At 46.6% G+C, this 17,284-nt stretch overlaps 1 protein-coding gene across 2 annotated transcripts in view; it reads left to right on the top strand.

The window, feature by feature from the left end:
• The first annotated feature begins 419 nt into the window (after positions 1-419).
• Positions 420-17,284, top strand: part of RILPL1 (Rab interacting lysosomal protein like 1) — an 85,973-nt gene continuing 69,108 nt past the window's right edge. For both annotated transcript variants that reach the window (XM_040416206.1, XM_040416207.1), the window contains exon 1: positions 420-870. In XM_040416206.1, coding sequence (XP_040272140.1) covers positions 586-870 — 285 coding nt within the window. In that variant the 5' untranslated portion in view covers positions 420-585. The remainder of the gene's footprint in view (positions 871-17,284) is intronic.

The following is a 17,284-nucleotide window of genomic DNA, read 5'->3' as shown; positions in this document are numbered from 1 at the left end:
TGAACTTTTCCAAATTTTGTTGTAAATTTTGAACTTTAAAAAAAAAAAATAATGGAAAAAATGTTGATCCAAATTTCCTGCTAACATGAAGTACAATGTGTCACCAGAAAACAGACGCAGAATCGGTGAGATAAGTATAACCATTCCAAAGTTATTACCGCATAAAGTGACACATGTCAGATTTGCAAAAAGAGGCCTGGGCAGGAAGGTGAAATAGGCCTGGGGTAGAAGGGGTTAAGCAATGCAAACCAATGACATTACCACTGGTGGCACAAACATATCCTATTGAAGACGATTTGGGATTTCCAGGACCCTACAAGTCACGTAAGCCTTTGGTCAGTGAATGAGTTAACTTTGCTGCCAGCTTGGACATGCGCAGTAGCGCCCTCTGGTGTCATCTAACCGAATCGCGTGCTGGGCGCAGAGTTGCTCGGCACTGGCAGGATTCCTTCCAGCCCAGAAGGCCGGGACTAGCCTGGGCTCCAGAGGCTATGGAGTGAGGAGGGCGAGCTGTCTGCCGGGGGAGAGGCCACTACACGGGAGGCGGCTGCTGTGTGGAGGGCAGGAAGGAGAGGGGAAGAAGTCATGGAGGGGACCTCAGCCCTGGAGAAGAATGTGGCCGAGCTGACAGTCATGGATGTTTACGACATCGCCTCAGCAGTGGGACAGGAGTTTGAGAGAGTCATTGACCAGTATGGCTGCGAGGCCATCAGCCGGCTGATGCCTAAAGTTGTGCGGGTGCTGGAGATCCTGGAGGTCCTGGTCAGTAGGAATAACATTAACCCAGAGATGGAGGAGCTGAGGCTGGAGCTGGACAGACTGAGGCTGGAGCGGATGGACAGGATAGAGAAGGAGAAGAAGCACCAGAAGGTGAGGAAGAAGGAGTCCACCAGCAGGCAGGGTCATGGCCTCACATCTACTTGGAGGAACCCTGCACCAGCAGTGGTCACATGAAGTTTCTGCTGGAACCACTGCTGGTGGCTTGTGCTCAGCACATCTTCTGCGCCTGGACCGCTCAGGGACTAATCCCGCTGTCCCTGCACCCTGTTGTTTGTCACACCATTGTCCCCTAGGAAGAGGCTTTATGACCTGGGAGAAGGTGGCTGCAGATAGCAGTGCCCGCCGGGCAATACTGAGCAGTGCCAGGTTGTATCCCTTACCTCTATGGGAAGTCTTAGGATGTCAGGTGCCCACAGTAGATTGAGGCAGTGGGGGGTTGTGTACAGAAGTTTTTCACTTTATTTCTACAGTAGGTCAATGCATCAATTCATCTGCCCAGTGATTTCACCTAGAACACGACCAGTAAATGGGTTGTGCCAAAAATATGCCCCGTTCATGGTGTCTGTGGTCACAAATTATGAATGTTTCATTTTTATTTTTTAAAGGGTATGTCCACCTCAGACCTTTCACTGTCTGTTTAGTGAATGCGGCGAGAAAGCGAATTCCGGCGGGTCCCGTTTTCCAGACAGATGCCTAGAGATCTATAGGGCTTTATTCGGCTGTATGTGGTAGCGCAGTAGACTGCACTACGTATACCGTCCAGTAAACATATACCATGCAGTATACAATTCCATCCGTGAGATCTGCGGCTAGCACACTCACCCTTTCTATGGGGCCTTGCACACATCCATGTTTTTTGTGGATCCGTGTGGGTAGGGATGAGCGAACTCCATTCCATAACGGACTTCTTAGATAACCCGAACCTTGTATGCCGAACTTGAAAACACAAGTTCGCTCATCCCTACGTGTGGGCAAATTCTACATGTCTCCTGTCTATACTGCGGAGAAGAATAACCATTTCTGTGAAGGGAGTGAGTTAGATCTGGAAGGCACATGAAAGGGATCCGTATTTTGCAGATCTGTTATACCGACAGACACGGCGGTGTGCATGAGGCTTCAACATGGGACCCTAGGGGTGATGTATGCCAGTGTAAACACACTTTTATGTTTTTCTATGGATTAGGGTTTATGTACCCAGCCTTTGTCATTGTTGGTGTCCGCAAAACACCAGCCTTTGTCATTGTTGGTGTCCGCAAAACACGGATACCAGCCGTGTGCGTCCCACATTTTGCGGAACAGAACGTCCGGCCCATAATAGAACAGTCCTATCCTTGTCCGTAACCTGGACAATAATAAGACATGTTCCGGTTGCAGAACAGACATACGGATGCGGACAGCACACCATTGAAGTGAATGGGTCCGCATCCAGGCCGCAAAAGATGTGGACAAAAAACATGATCGTGTGCATGATATTTATCATTCTAGGTGCGCCTGTTTTTTGGCGGTTATTTGTCACGTGTTTTTGCTCAATATTCTGTGGCATTCACCCACTTGTGGCTCATGCACACGAAGGTATTTTCTTTCCGTGTCTCTTCCTTTTTTTTTTTTTGCAAACTGTATGCAGAACCATTAATTTCAATGGGTCTGCAAAAAAAAAAAAAAAGTTACTCCGTGTTCATTCCGTTTCCGTGTAGGTCTGTTCCTCAAGAAAATAGAACATGCCCTATCATTGTCCGCATTACGGACAAGGATAGTACTGTTCTATTAGGGGCCAGCTGTTCCGTTCCGCAAAATACGGAATGCACACGGACATCATCTGTATTTTTTTGCAGATCCATTTTTTGCGGACCGCAAAATACATACAGTCGTGTGCAAGAGGCCTTAGGCTGAGTTCACATCAGCGTTCAGCGGAGACAAAAGTCGTGCATGCAGGATTTTTGTCTCCACTTCAAAAATCTTCCTCTGAGCGGAAACCTAACGGACCCCATTATAGTCTATGGGGTCGGTAGGCTCAGTTATGTGCGAATCCGTCATTTGTGTCCGTTATAGGAACAGGAGAACGTAAAGGGTGAACGCTGATGTGAACTCAGCCTTACTTCATAATTTGCCACTTTTCCAAGTTGTCTGTGTTTTAGGAAGAATTTTGCGTTTAGAACTGTTTGAAGGCACATTTACTATTTGCAACTTTTTCCAAAAGTCATAGAAAAGTCTCCACGTCTGACAACCTCTTGCTGTACTTTTACAGACATAGGCATACACCTAAGGCCTCATGCACACGACCGTGCCGTTTTTTGCGGTCCGCAAACCGCGGATCTGTAAAAAACGGAAGCCGCCCGTGTTGCCTTCCGCAATTTGCGGAATGGGCGCCGGCAATGTAAATGCCTATTCTTGTCCGCAAAGCGCGGACAAGAATAGGACATGTTATATTTTTTTTAACGGAACCACGGATGCGGACAGCACACGGGAGTGCTGTCCGCATCTTTTGCGGCCCCATTGAAGTGAATGGGTCCGCATCCGAGCCGCCAAAACGGCGGCTCGGATGCGGACCCAAACAACGGTCGTGTGCATGAGGCCTAACTGTGACATTTCCTAAACTTGGCGCTACCTTACAAGAGCACCGTAAATGATAAATTCATTATATATATAATCTGTTGTCTGGTTGCAGCTCACAGCTATTTAGATGGATTGTCCATAATTAGAAAAACATGGCTTCCTTCCAAAAACTGTCAATAGGTTGTGTCTGGTATTGCAGCTCGTCTCCACTGAACTGAACGTGGCAGGGTTGCAATACCACAGGCACCCTGTGGACAGGAGTGGAACGATCCAGAAGGAAACGTGTGTTGGGGACCAGGTAAGTTTTGTCAGTATCGCGGGTCCAGGCATTGTGGGGGACGTTGTTCGGTGTTGCAGAACACCTTTTTTGCGGTGAGTACAGTACAGTAGCCTCGCGGTCAGGCAGGAACTCGCAGCATTGTAAGTCACTATGATGCTGTAAGCTCAGGTCAGAAGAGCAGCGTTCAGACCAGGAAATGTGGCCATCACACGGAGCGTCTTAGGCCGGTTTCACGCGGGCGTTGCGGAAAAAGATGCGGGTGCGTTGCGGGAACATGTGCGATTTTTCCACACGAGTGCAAAACATTGTAATGCGTTTTGCACGCGCGTGAGAAAAATCGGCAGGTTTGGTACCCAAACCCGAACTTCTTCACAGAATCGGTGGGATTGGTGTTGTCTCCACGTCTGACAACCAATTTACAGATTGTATTATTTCCCCTTATAACATGGTTATAAGGGGAAATAATAGCATTCTTAACGCAGAATGCATAGTACAATAGCGCTGGAGGGGTTAAAAAAAATTAACAATAATTTAACTCACCTTAATCCACTTGTTCGCGCAGCTGGCATCTCTTCTGTCTTCTTCTTTGAGGAATAGGACCTTTGATGACGTCACTGCACTTATCACATGGTCCATCACATGATCTTTTACCATGGTGATGGACCATGTGATGAGCGCAGTGACGTCACTACATGTCCTTCTCCTGCACACAGCAAAGATGAAGACAGAAGAGAAGCCGGGCTGCGTGATCAAGTGGATTAAGGTGAGTTAAATTATAATATTTTTTTTTTTAACCCCTCCAGCACTGTTTTACTATGCATTCTGTATTAAGAATGCTATTATTGGGTAATAATGATAATGATCGGGTCTCCATCCCGATTGTCTCCTAGCAACCGTGCGTGAAAATCGCACCGCATCTGCACTTGCTTGCGATTTTTACGCAGCCCCATTCACTTCTATGGGGCCTGCGTTGTGTGGAAAATGCGCAATATAGAGCATGCTGCGATTTTCACGCAACGCACAAGTGATGCGTGAAAATCACCGCTCATGTGCACAGCCCCATAGAAATGAATGGGTCCGGATTCAGTGCGGGTGCAATGCGTTCACCTCGCGCATTGCACCCGCGTGGAAATCTCACCCGTGTGAAAGGGGCCTTACCCGGACTGAACAAGGTTGTGTGAAATTAGCCTTAGGCCTCATGCACACGACCATATTTTTGGTCCGATCCGATGCAGCATGTCCTGGTCAGGTGCAGGCCCCGGGAACTTTATGGCTGATCAGTGTGTAATTCCATAATATAATATTATGGACGGGACTTTCCAACACGATTCTTCTGCAGGTTATCATCACACTGTTTGGCGGCTAATGATAGTTTCTAAAGAATATGTGCAGAATATGTGCTTTTTTAACCACCTCAGCCCCCAGTGCTTAAACACCCTGAAAGACCAGGCCACTTTTTACACTTCTGACCTACACTACTTTCACCGTTTATTGCTCGGTCATGCAACTTACCACCCAAATGAATTTTACCTCCTTTTCTTCTCACTAATAGAGCTTTCATTTGGTGGTATTTCATTGCTGCTGACATTTTTACTTTTTTTGTTATTAATCGAAATTTAACGATTTTTTTGCAAAAAAATGACATTTTTCACTTTCAGTTGTAAAATTTTGCAAAAAAAACGAGATCCATATAGAAATTTTGCTCTAAATTTATAGTTCTACATGTCTTTGATAAAAAAAAAATGTTTGGGTAAAAAAAAAAATGGTTTGGGTAAAAGTTATAGCGTTTACAAACTATGGTACAAAAATGTGAATTTCCGCTTTTTGAAGCAGCTCTGACTTTCTGAGCACCTGTCATGTTTCCTGAGGTTCTACAATGGCCAGACAGTACAAACACCCCACAAATGACCCCATTTCGGAAAGTACACACCCTAAGGTATTCGCTGATGGGCATAGTGAGTTCATAGAACTTTTTATTTTTTGTCACAAGTTAGCGGAAAATGATGATTTTTTATTTTTTATTTTTTTTCCTTACAAAGTCTCATATTCCACTAACTTGTGACAAAAAATAAAAACTTCTATGAACTCACTATGCCCATCACGAAATACCTTGGGGTCTCTTCTTTCCAAAATGGGGTCACTTGTGGGGTAGTTATACTGCCCTGGCATTCTAGGGGCCCAAATGTGTGGTAAGGAGTTTGAAATCAAATTCTGTAAAAAATGACGAGTGAAATCCGAAAGGTGCTCTTTGGAATATGGGCCCCTTTGCCCACCTAGGCTGCAAAAAAGTGTCACACATCTGGTATCTCTGTATTCAGGAGAAGTTGAGGAATGTGTTTTGGGGTGTCTTTTTACATATACCCATGCTGGGTGAGATAAATATCTTGGTCAAATGCCAACTTTGTATAAAAAAATGGGAAAAGTTGTCTTTTGCCAAGATATTTCTCTCACCCAGCATGGGTATATGTAAAAAGACACCCCAAAACACATTCCCCACCTTCTCCTGAGTACGGCAATACCAGATGTGTGACACTTTTTTGCAGCCTAGGTGGGCAAAGGGGCCCATATTCCAAAGAGCACCTTTCGGATTTCACTGGTCATTTTTTACAGAATTTGATTTCAAACTCCTTACCACACATTTGGGCCCCTAGAATGCCAGGGCAGTATAACTACCCCACAAGTGACCCCATTTTGGAAAGAAGACACCCCAAGGTATTTCGTGAGGGGCATGGCAAGTTCCTAGAATTTTTTATTTTTTGTCACAAGTTAGTGGAAAATGATGATTTTTTTTTTTTTTTTTTTTTTCATACAAAGTCTCATATTCCACTAACTTGTGACAAAAAATAAAAACTTCCATGAACTCACTATGCCCATCAGCGAATACCTTGGGGTCTCTTCTTTCCAAAATGGGGTCACTTGTGGGGTAGTTATACTGCCCTGGCATTCTAGGGGCCCAAATGTGTGGTAAGGAGTTTGAAATCAAATTCTGCAAAAAATGACGAGTGAAATCCGAAAGGTGCTCTTTGGAATATGGGCCCCTTTGCCCACCTAGGCTGCAAAAAAGTGTCACACATCTGGTATCTCCGTATTCAGTAGAAGTTGGGGAATGTGTTTTGGGGTGTCTTTTTACATATACCCATGCTGGGTGAGAGAAATATCTTGGTCAAATGCCAACTTTGTATAAAAAAATGGGAAAAGTTGTCTTTTGCCAAGATATTTCTCTCACCCAGCAGGGGTATATGTAAAATGACACCCCAAAACACATTCCCCACCTTCTCCTGAGTACGGAGATACCAGATGTGTGACACTTTTTTGCAGCCTAGGTGGGCAAAGGGGCCCATATTCCAAAGAGCACCTTTCGGATTTCACAGGTCATTTATTACAGAATTTGATTTCAAACTCCTTACCACACATTTGGGCCACTAGAATGCCAGGGCAGTATAACTACCCCACAAGTGACCCCATTTTGGAAAGAAGACACCCCAAGGTATTCGCTGATGGGCATAGTGAGTTCATGGAAGTTTTTATTTTTTGTCACAAGTTAGTGGAATATGAGACTTTGTATGAAAAAAAAAAAAAAAAAAAAAATCAGCATTTTCCACTAACTTGTGACAAAAAATAAAAAATTCTAGGAACTCGCCATGCCCCTCACGGAATACCTTGGGGTGTCTTCTTTCCAAAATGGGGTCACTTGTGGGGTAGTTATACTGCCCTGGCATTTTCCAGGGGCCCTAATGTGTGGTAAGTAGGTAAATGACCTGTGAAATCCTAAAGGTGCTCTTTGGAATATGGGCCCCTTTGCCCACCTAGGCTGCAAAAAAGTGTCACACATGTGGTATCGCCGTATTCAGGAGAAGTTGGGGAATGTGTTTTGGGGTGTCATTTTACATATACCCTTGCTGGGTGAGAGAAATATCTTGGCAAAAGACAACTTTTCCCATTTTTTTATACAAAGTTGGCATTTGACCAAGATATTTCTCTCACCCAGCATGGGTATATGTAAAATGACACCCCAAAACACATTCCCCAACTTCTCCTGAGTACGGCGATACCAGATGTGTGACACTTTTTTGCAGCCTAGATGCGCAAAGGTGCCCATATTCCAAAGAGCACCTTTCGGATTTCACAGGTCATTTATTACAGAATTTGATTTCAAACTCCTTACCACACATTTGGGCCACTAGAATGCCAGGGCAGTATAACTACCCCACAAGTGACCCCATTTTGGAAAGAAGACACCCCAAGGTATTCGCTGATGGGCATAGTGAGTTCATGGAAGTTTTTATTTTTTGTCACAAGTTAGTGGAATATGAGACTTTGTATGAAAAAAAAAAAAAAAAAAAAATCAGCATTTTCCACTAACTTGTGACAAAAAATAAAAAATTCTAGGAACTCGCCATGCCCCTCTCGGAATACCTTGGGGTGTCTTCTTTCCAAAATGGGGTCACTTGTGGGGTAGTTATACTGCCCTGGCATTTTCCAGGGGCCCTAATGTGTGGTAAGTAGGTAAATGACCTGTGAAATCCTAAAGGTGCTCTTTGGAATATGGGCCCCTTTGCCCACCTAGGCTGCAAAAAAGTGTCACACATGTGGTATCGCCGTATTCAGGAGAAGTTGGGGAATGTGTTTTGGGGTGTCATTTTACATATACCCTTGCTGGGTGAGAGAAATATCTTGGCAAAAGACAACTTTTCCCATTTTTTTATACAAAGTTGGCATTTGACCAAGATATTTCTCTCACCCAGCATGGGTATATGTAAAATGACACCCCAAAACACATTCCCCAACTTCTCCTGAGTACGGCGATACCAGATGTGTGACACTTTTTTGCAGCCTAGATGCGCAAAGGTGCCCAAATTCCTTTTAGGAGGGCCTTTTTAGACATTTGGATACCAGACTTCTTCTCACGCTTTGGGGCCCCTAGAATGCCAGGGCAGTATAAATACCCCACATGTGACCCCATTTTGGAAAGAAGACACCCCAAGGTATTCAATGAGGGGCATGGCGAGTTCATAGAAAAAATTTTTTTTTGGCACAAGTTAGCGGAAATTGATATTTTTAATTTTTTTCTCACAAAGTCTCCCGTTCCGCTAACTTGGGACAAAAATTTCAATCTTTCATGGACTCAATATGCCCCTCACGGAATACCTGGGGGTGTCTTCTTTCCGAAATGGGGTCACATGTGGGGTATTTATACTGCCCTGGCATTCTAGGGGCCCTAAAGCGTGAGAAGAAGTCTGGAATATAAATGTCTAAAAAATTTTACGCATTTGGATTCCGTGAGGGGTATGGTGAGTTCATGTGAGATTTTATTTTTTGACACAAGTTAGTGGAATATGAGACTTTGTAAGAAAAAAAAAAAAAAATTCCGCTAACTTGGGCCAAAAAAATGTCTGAATGGAGCCTTACAGAGGGGTGATCAATGACAGGGGGGGTGATCAATGACAGGGGGGGTGATCAATGACAGGGGGGGTGATCAATGACAGGGGGGTGATCAGGGAGTCTATATGGGGTGATAACCACAGTCATTGATCATGCCCCTGTAAGGCTTCATTCAGACGTCCGGATGCGTTTTGCGGATCCGATCCATCTATCAGTGCATCCGTAAAAATCATGCGGACATCTGAATGGAGCTTTACAGGGGGTTGATCAATGACAGGGGGGTGATCAGGGAGTCTATATGGGGTGATCACCACAGTCATTGATCATGCCCCTGTAAGGCTTCATTCAGACGTCCGGATGCGTTTTGCGGATCCGATCCATCTATCAGTGGATCCGTAAAAATCATGCGGACGTCTGAATGGAGCTTTACAGGGGGGTAATCAATGACAGGGGTGTAATCAATGACAGGGGGGTGATCAGGGAGTCTATATGGGGTGATCACCACAGTCATTGATCACGCCCCTGTAAGGCTTCATTCAGACGTCCGGATGCGTTTTGCGGATCCGATCCATCTATCAGTGCATCCGTAAAAATCATGCGGACATCTGAATGGAGCTTTACAGGGGGGGTGATCAGGGAGTCTATATGGGGTGATCACCACAGTCATTGATCATGCCCCTGTAAGGCTTCATTCAGACGTCCGGATGCGTTTTGCGGATCGGATCCATCTATCAGTGCATCCGTAAAAATCATGCGGACATCTGAATGGAGCTTTACAGGGGGGTGATCAGGGAGTCTATATGGGGTGATCACCACAGTCATTGATCATGCTCCTGTAAGGCTTCATTCAGACGTCCGGATGCGTTTTGCGGATCGGATCCATCTATCAGTGCATCCGTAAAAATCATGCGGACATCTGAATGGAGCTTTACAGGGGGGTGATCAGGGAGTCTATATGGGGTGATCACCACAGTCATTGATCATGCCCCTGTAAGGCTTCATTCAGACGTCCGGATGCGTTTTGCGGATCGGATCCATCTATCAGTGCATCCGTAAAAATCATGCGGACATCTGAATGGAGCTTTACAGGGGGGTGATCAGGGAGTCTATATGGGGTGATCACCACAGTCATTGATCATGCCCCTGTAAGGCTTCATTCAGACGTCCGGATGCGTTTTGCGGATCCGATCCATCTATCAGTGGATCCGTAAAAATCATGCGGACGTCTGAATGGAGCTTTACAGGGGGGTAATCAATGACAGGGGTGTAATCAATGACAGGGGGGTGATCAGGGAGTCTATATGGGGTGATCACCACAGTCATTGATCATGCCCCTGTAAGGCTTCATTCAGACGTCCGGATGCGTTTTGCGGATCGGATCCATCTATCAGTGCATCCGTAAAAATCATGCGGACATCTGAATGGAGCTTTACAGGGGGGTGATCAGGGAGTCTATATGGGGTGATCACCACAGTCATTGATCATGCCCCTGTAAGGCTTCATTCAGACGTCCGGATGCGTTTTGCGGATCCGATCCATCTATCAGTGGATCCGTAAAAATCATGCGGACGTCTGAATGGAGCTTTACAGGGGGGTAATCAATGACAGGGGTGTAATCAATGACAGGGGGGTGATCAGGGAGTCTATATGGGGTGATAACCACAGTCATTGATCACGCCCCTGTAGGGCTTCATTCAGATGTCCGGATGCGTTTTGCGGATCCGATCCATCTATCAGTGGATCCGTAAAAATCATGCGGACGTCTGAATGGAGCTTTACAGGGGGTTGATCAATGACAGGGGGCTAATCAATGACAGGGGGGTGATCAGGGAGTCTATATGGGGTGATCAGGGGCTAATAAGGGGTTAATAAGTGACGGGGGGGGGGTGTAGTGTAGTGTAGTGGTGCTTGGTGGGACTTTACTGAGCTACCTGTGTCCTCTGGTGGTCGATCCAAACAAAGGGGACCACCAGAGGACCAGGTAGCAGGTATATTAGACGCTGTTATCAAAACAGCGTCTAATATACCTGTTAGGGTTAAAAAAAAACACATCTCCAGCCTGCCAGCGAACGATCGCCGCTGGCAGGCTGGAGATCAACTCTCTTACCTTCCGTTCCTGTGAGCGCGCGCGCCTGTGTGCGCGCGTTCACAGGAAATCTCGCGTCTCGCGAGATGACGCATATATGCGTGACTGTGCGCAGGGCTGCCACCTCCGGAACGCGATCCTGCGTTAGGCGGTCCGGAGGTGGTTAAAGCTTTGAATTTGGACAGATTATACGGAAGAATGAAAACAGTCTTCGCACGCTGCAGAGTTTGTTGTAGTATATTCTACGACTGAAAATCTGTAACATTGACCTGAATGGGGCTTGCAGAAATCCATGTGGTTGGCTCCTCAAAAGAACGGAACTGTTTTTCAGTCGCGGAAATTTCTGCCACAAAATCCACAGCAAAATAATTTCTGCCAGGAAATTAGCTATTGTTTAAATTAAATTTTTAACAATAACCGTATTTATTTATTTATTATTTTTGGTGATTATAAGTGGTAGGCAATTAAGAGTGCCGTGTTTGTGTGAGGGGAGGCGGGGCTTTAATTATTTAAACCTGGCTCTCCTGCCCCCACTTGTCGGTTCGAATGCTTTCGAATCGGCTCGTGGGTTGGCTATCCGTTCCAGAGAAGTCGCGTCTCATTGTTAGTTCGTGTGGTCGGCGGCATCGGGCTCATCGCTGCGGAGAATAGGTAGGCCGGGTGGCTGCACACCCGTCTCGTTATTTATGTCATGTTATGCTGCCGGGCGTGCCCGCCGGTCCCCAGCCGCACCTGTGACTGCCCGCACTTCTGATCCGCTCCAGGCACCCCGCTCCCACATGCAGCGTTCCCCAGGCTAAACTATACAACAGCCTCCTCGGTCACCCCTCACCTGTGGCTCCGCTGCGGCGAGTCACACGCCCGCTCTCATACCATCGCGCGCAGCGCATCGGTCACGCCGGCCATCGGCTCCACAGTACGGCTCACTGCCCTTCGGCGCTCTAGCAGGTCCTGGTCTGAGAGAGGGCGACACCTACAGGCCATGCTGGTACTGCAGTCCAGGTACTGGGCTCCTTGCTCAGCACCAGTGGCTAGGCACTAAGGCAGGCGTCAGTTGATAAAAAAAATAAAAAAAATTGTTAGTATTAAATAAAAGCGGGTTCAAGGAAGGGGGATGGCCACTACGCCTTGCGCACGCAGCCTGGCCGCTCATAGCCCATACAGTACGTCGGGAGTCAGTGGGTCGGTTTCGGGCGCAGCCGCGATAAGCCGGTGGTTAGCTAGGTGGAGCGGTTGCGCGGGTGAAGGGTCACTCAGCCGGGGTTCGCTCACTCACATGTCTGTCCTGGTTTATTCAGGTCCACAGGTGGTTGGCTACTTTGCGATACGGTGGGGTTTGTGGCTGTTATGGCCGCCAGGTGAGTCAGGTGTGGTGCGCATGCGTGGGCCACCCCCCCTTTTTACTCCTGCGTGGGCTTGGGGGACTGGGTATGGTGGCCTATCAATGCTCAGGCCACTGGCTCATGTCTTGCAGGGTGGCGCCTACAGTCGTGGCCTTTGGTGGGAAGTTTGAAAAAATAAATAAAAAATATAGATATAAATTTTGTTTGCCAGGTCTGTCACGACTACAGACTCGTTATAAAGCCCTGCCACGACTGCAGGCATTTAGTCTGTCACGACTACAGACTCGTTATAAAGCCCTGCCACGACTGCAGGCATCAGTCTGTCATGACTACAAACCCGCTCTAAAGCCCTGCCACGACTGCAGGCACAAATCTGTTACGACTACAGACTCATTATATAGGCCTGCCACGACTGCAGGCATTAGTCTCATGTCAACAGACTCGTGAGGTAATACTACCACGTCTACAGGCGATGGTCCGTTACTGCTACTCTCGATGTAGGGTCCCCTCACGACTACAGGGGCTAGTCGGTCACATCCACAGACTCGGTCGCACTCCCGTTGACTACAGGCACTGGGTGGGCATCTACGGGTAGTTGCGTCACGACTACGCACGCGGGTCAGCCACGGCCTGGGAGGTCATCCTTCACGGTCACAGGTAGGTCCGGTCAGGCTTCAGTCTCCCAGCGGGTTCCAGTCACAATAACCAGCCCCTAGGTGAGGGGGGGGGGCACTCCCGCACCGGCGCACAATGCCAGGGAGCTGTGCGGCTCCTCACGCGGCACACGATTCAAACCAGCGGGGGCCGGGGCCCACGGTAAAGGAAGGGCTCCCTCTGATCCGGTGCACATTTTCCAGGGAGTGGCGCTGCTCCCCACGCGGTACGAGTGTCCAGCCGGCGGTGGGTCGGCCCTAGCTGAGGAGGGTGGCTCCCCCTCACTGGTGCATTCTGCCAGGGAGCAGCGTCTGGGGGTAAAGGCTCCTCATCTTCAATAAAGTCTGGCACGGGCCGCCGTGCCGTTAGGTAGGCAGGGATCAGGGGAAGGAGTACTAGGCTCGGTCAGGGGGAGCAGATCATAGGCGGTGGCTGGCTTCCTGCTGCCGGCCGTACATAAGGTTCCAAGGGGGTTATTTAGGCACAGGATGTTAGTTAAGCCGTGCAGGTGATCTGCGTTATACCATGCTCTTCATGCTGGTACTCAGAGCTGTGCCCATACGGGAGCTGCTTAAAGGGCTTCTGTCAGCCCACTAAACCGTTTTTGTTTTTTTTTGTTTAATAATAATCCCTACACTGCGAGCTCTGCATACATAAGTAAAATAATAATTTTCGTTCAGTAGAATTTGATAAAACGCTATTTTTATAATATGTAAATTACCTTGCTACCAGCAAGTAGGGCGGCTACTTGCTGGTAGCAGCCGCATCCTCCGACCCTAATGACGCCCCCTCCGCATTGTGATTGACAGGGCCAGGGAACGCAATCGTTCTCTGCTGGCCCTGCCTGTTTTCATTCAATATCTGGCACCTGCGCCGCGGCCGTACCTATCTTCAATCTGCGCAGGCGCACTGAGAGACGGCCACTCACTCCTGCCTGTTTTCATTCAATATCTGGCGCCTGTGCCGCGGCCTTACCTATCTTCAATCTGCGCAGGCGCACTGAGAGGCGGCCACTCACTCGGCCGCTCCATCCTCAATGCGCCTGCGCCGATGACGTCACATCTACACCCGGCGCAGGCACATTGAGGAGCGAGCGGCCGAGTGAGTGGCCGCCTCTCAGTGCGCCTGCGCAGATTGAAGATAGGTACGGCCGCGGCACAGGCGCCAGATATTGAATGAAAACAGGCAGGGCCAGCATAGAACGATTCCGTTCCCTGGCCCTGTCAATCACAATGTGGAGGGGGCGTCATTAGGATCAGAGGATGCGGCTGCTACCAGCAAGTAGCCGCCCTACTTGCTGGTAGCAAGGTAATTTACATATTATAAAAATAGCGTTTTATCAAATTCTACTGAACGAAAATTATTATTTTACTTATGTATGCAGAGATCGCAGTGTAGGGATTATTATTAAACAAAAAAAAAAAACTGTTTAGTGGGCTGACAGAAGCCCTTTAACCACCTCGGCCCCCTTAGCTTAAACACCCTTAAAGAGGACCTTTCACTACTGTACAAACTAAAAACGAACTATATCAGTGGGCAGAGCGGCGCCCAGGGGTCCCCCTGCACTTACTAGTATGTCTGGGCGCCGCTCCGTTCGCCCGGTATAGGCTCCGGTGTCTGCGCTCCCTCTGACTGATTTTTTGTATGAGGCGTGTCCTTTGCTGCAGCGCTGGCCAATCGCAGCGCACAGCTCATAGCCAGGCTATAGCTGTGCGCTGCGATTGGCCAGCGCTGCAGCAAGGGACACGCCTCATACAAAAAATCAGTCAGAGGGAGCGCAGACACCAGAGCCTATACCGGGCGAACGGAGCGGCGCCCAGACATACTAGTAAGTGCAGGGGGACCCCTGGGCGCCGCTCTGCCCACTGATATAGTTAGTTTTTAGTTTGTACAGTAGTGAAAGGTCCTCTTTAATGACCAGGCCACTTTTTACACTTCTGACCTACACTACTTTAACCGTTTATTGCTTGGTCATGCAACTTACCACCCAAATGAATTTTACCTCCTTTTCTTCTCACTAATAGAGCTTTCATTTGGTGGTATTTCATTGCTGCTGACATTTTTACTTTTTTTGTTATTAATCGAAATTTAACGATTTTTTTGCAAAAAAATGACATTTTTCACTTTCAGTTGTAAAATTTTGCAAAAAAAACGACATCCATATATAAATTTTTCTCTAAATTTTATTGTTCTACATGTCTTTGATAAAAAAAAAAATGGTTTGGGTAAAAGTTATAACGTTTACAAACTATGGTACAAAAATGTGAATTTCCGCTTTTTGAAGCAGCTCTGACTTTCTGAGCACCTGTCATGTTTCCTGAGGTTCTACAATGCCCAGACAGTACAAACACCCCACAAATGACCCCATTTCGGAAAGTAGACACCCTAAGGTATTCGCTGATGGACATAGTGAGTTCAAAGAACTTTTTATTTTTTGTCACAAGTTAGCGGAAAATGATGATTTTTTTTATTTTTTTTCTTACAAAGTCTCATATTCCACTAACTTGTGACAAAAAATAAAAACTTCTATGAGCTCACTATGCCCATCAGCGAATACCTTGGGGTGTCTTCTTTCCAAAATGGGGTCACTTGTGGGGTAGTTATACTGCCCTGGCATTCTAGGGGCCCAAATGTGTGGTAAGGAGTTTGAAATCAAAATCTGTAAAAAATGGCCGGTGAAATCCGAAAGGTGCTCTTTGGAATGTGGGCCCCTTTGCCCACCTAGGCTGCAAAAAAGTGTCACACATGTGGTATCTCCGTACTCAGGAGAAGTTGGGCAATGTGTTTTGGGGTGTCATTTTACATATACCCATGCTGGGTGAGAGAAATATCTTGGCAAAAGACAACTTTTCCTATTTTTTTTATACAAAGTTGGCATTTGACCAAGATTTTTATCTCACCCAGCATGGGTATATGTAAAATGACACCCCAAAACACATTGCCCAACTTCTCCTGAGTACGGAGATACCACATGTGTGACACTTTTTTGCAGCCTAGATGCGCAAAGGGGCCCACATTCCTTTTAGGAGGGCATTTTTAGACATTTGGATACCAGACTTCTTCTCACGCTTTGGGGCCCCTAAAATGCCAGGGCAGTATAAATACCCCACATGTGACCCCATTTTGGAAAGAAGACACCCCAGGGTATTCAATGAGGGGCATGGCGAGTTCCTAGAATTTTTTTTTTTTTTGGCACAAATTAGCGGAAATTGATATTTTTTTTTTTTTTTTCGCACAAAGTCTCCCTTTCCACTAACTTGGGACAAAAATTTCAATCTTTCATGGACTCAATATGCCCCTCAGCGAATACTTTGGGGTGTCTTCTTTCCAAAATGGTGTTATTTGTGGGGTGTTTGTACTGCCCTGGCATTTGAGGGTCTCCGCAATCATTACATGTATGCCCAGCATTAGGAGTTTCTGCTATTCTCCTTATATTGAGCATACGGGTAATGAGATTTTTTTTTTCCGTTCAGCCTCTGGGCTGAAAGAAAAAATGAACGGCACAGATTTCTTCATTCGCATCAATCAATGTGGATGAAAAAATCTCTGCCAAAAAAAAAAAAAAAGGAGGGGAAAGGCGTCTGCCAGGACATAGGAGCTCCGCCCAACATCCATACCCACTTAGCTCGTATGCCCTGGCAAACCCGATTTCTCCATTCACATCAATCGATGTGAATGAATAAATCATTGCCGGGATTTTTTATTTTTTTTTATATACAAAGTGTTTGCCAAAGTATATGAACACCGCCGCCTCCTCAGCTCATATGCCTCGGCAAACGTTGCTTTTACTGCAGAGGAGAAATCTCGTCTTGCAGCGCCGCATACACCGACTTGTGTGTAATCTGACAGCAGCGCAATGCTTCTGTCAGAATGCACATCAGTGCTGCAGCTAGTCGATCGGTTGGTCCACCTGGAAGGTAAAAAAAACAAAACAAAAAAGAAAAAACCAGGCCGCAACGCAATAAATTTATTAACTTTATAATAACTTTTGAACATAACATATAAACTTTATTGAACTGAACGTTAACTTTTATACTTACCGGTGTTTTTTTTTTTTTTTTTTTTACCTTTATAGAACAAACCTCTCCTTCCCCATGGGACAATGTGCAAAGCGCAAATCGCCCAAAGATGTGGCGAAGTACATTATGCACTTTATCCCAGGTGAAAGGAGAGGTTTGCAGTAGCTGTGAGTGTAAGGGCCCTAAT

Source organism: Bufo bufo, chromosome 2 (genome assembly GCF_905171765.1).
Source record: "Bufo bufo chromosome 2, aBufBuf1.1, whole genome shotgun sequence".
Classification (NCBI taxonomy): domain Eukaryota; kingdom Metazoa; phylum Chordata; class Amphibia; order Anura; family Bufonidae; genus Bufo; species Bufo bufo.
The sequence above is the reverse complement of the archived record's forward strand: the minus strand, read 5'-3'. Positions and strand labels throughout refer to the sequence as shown.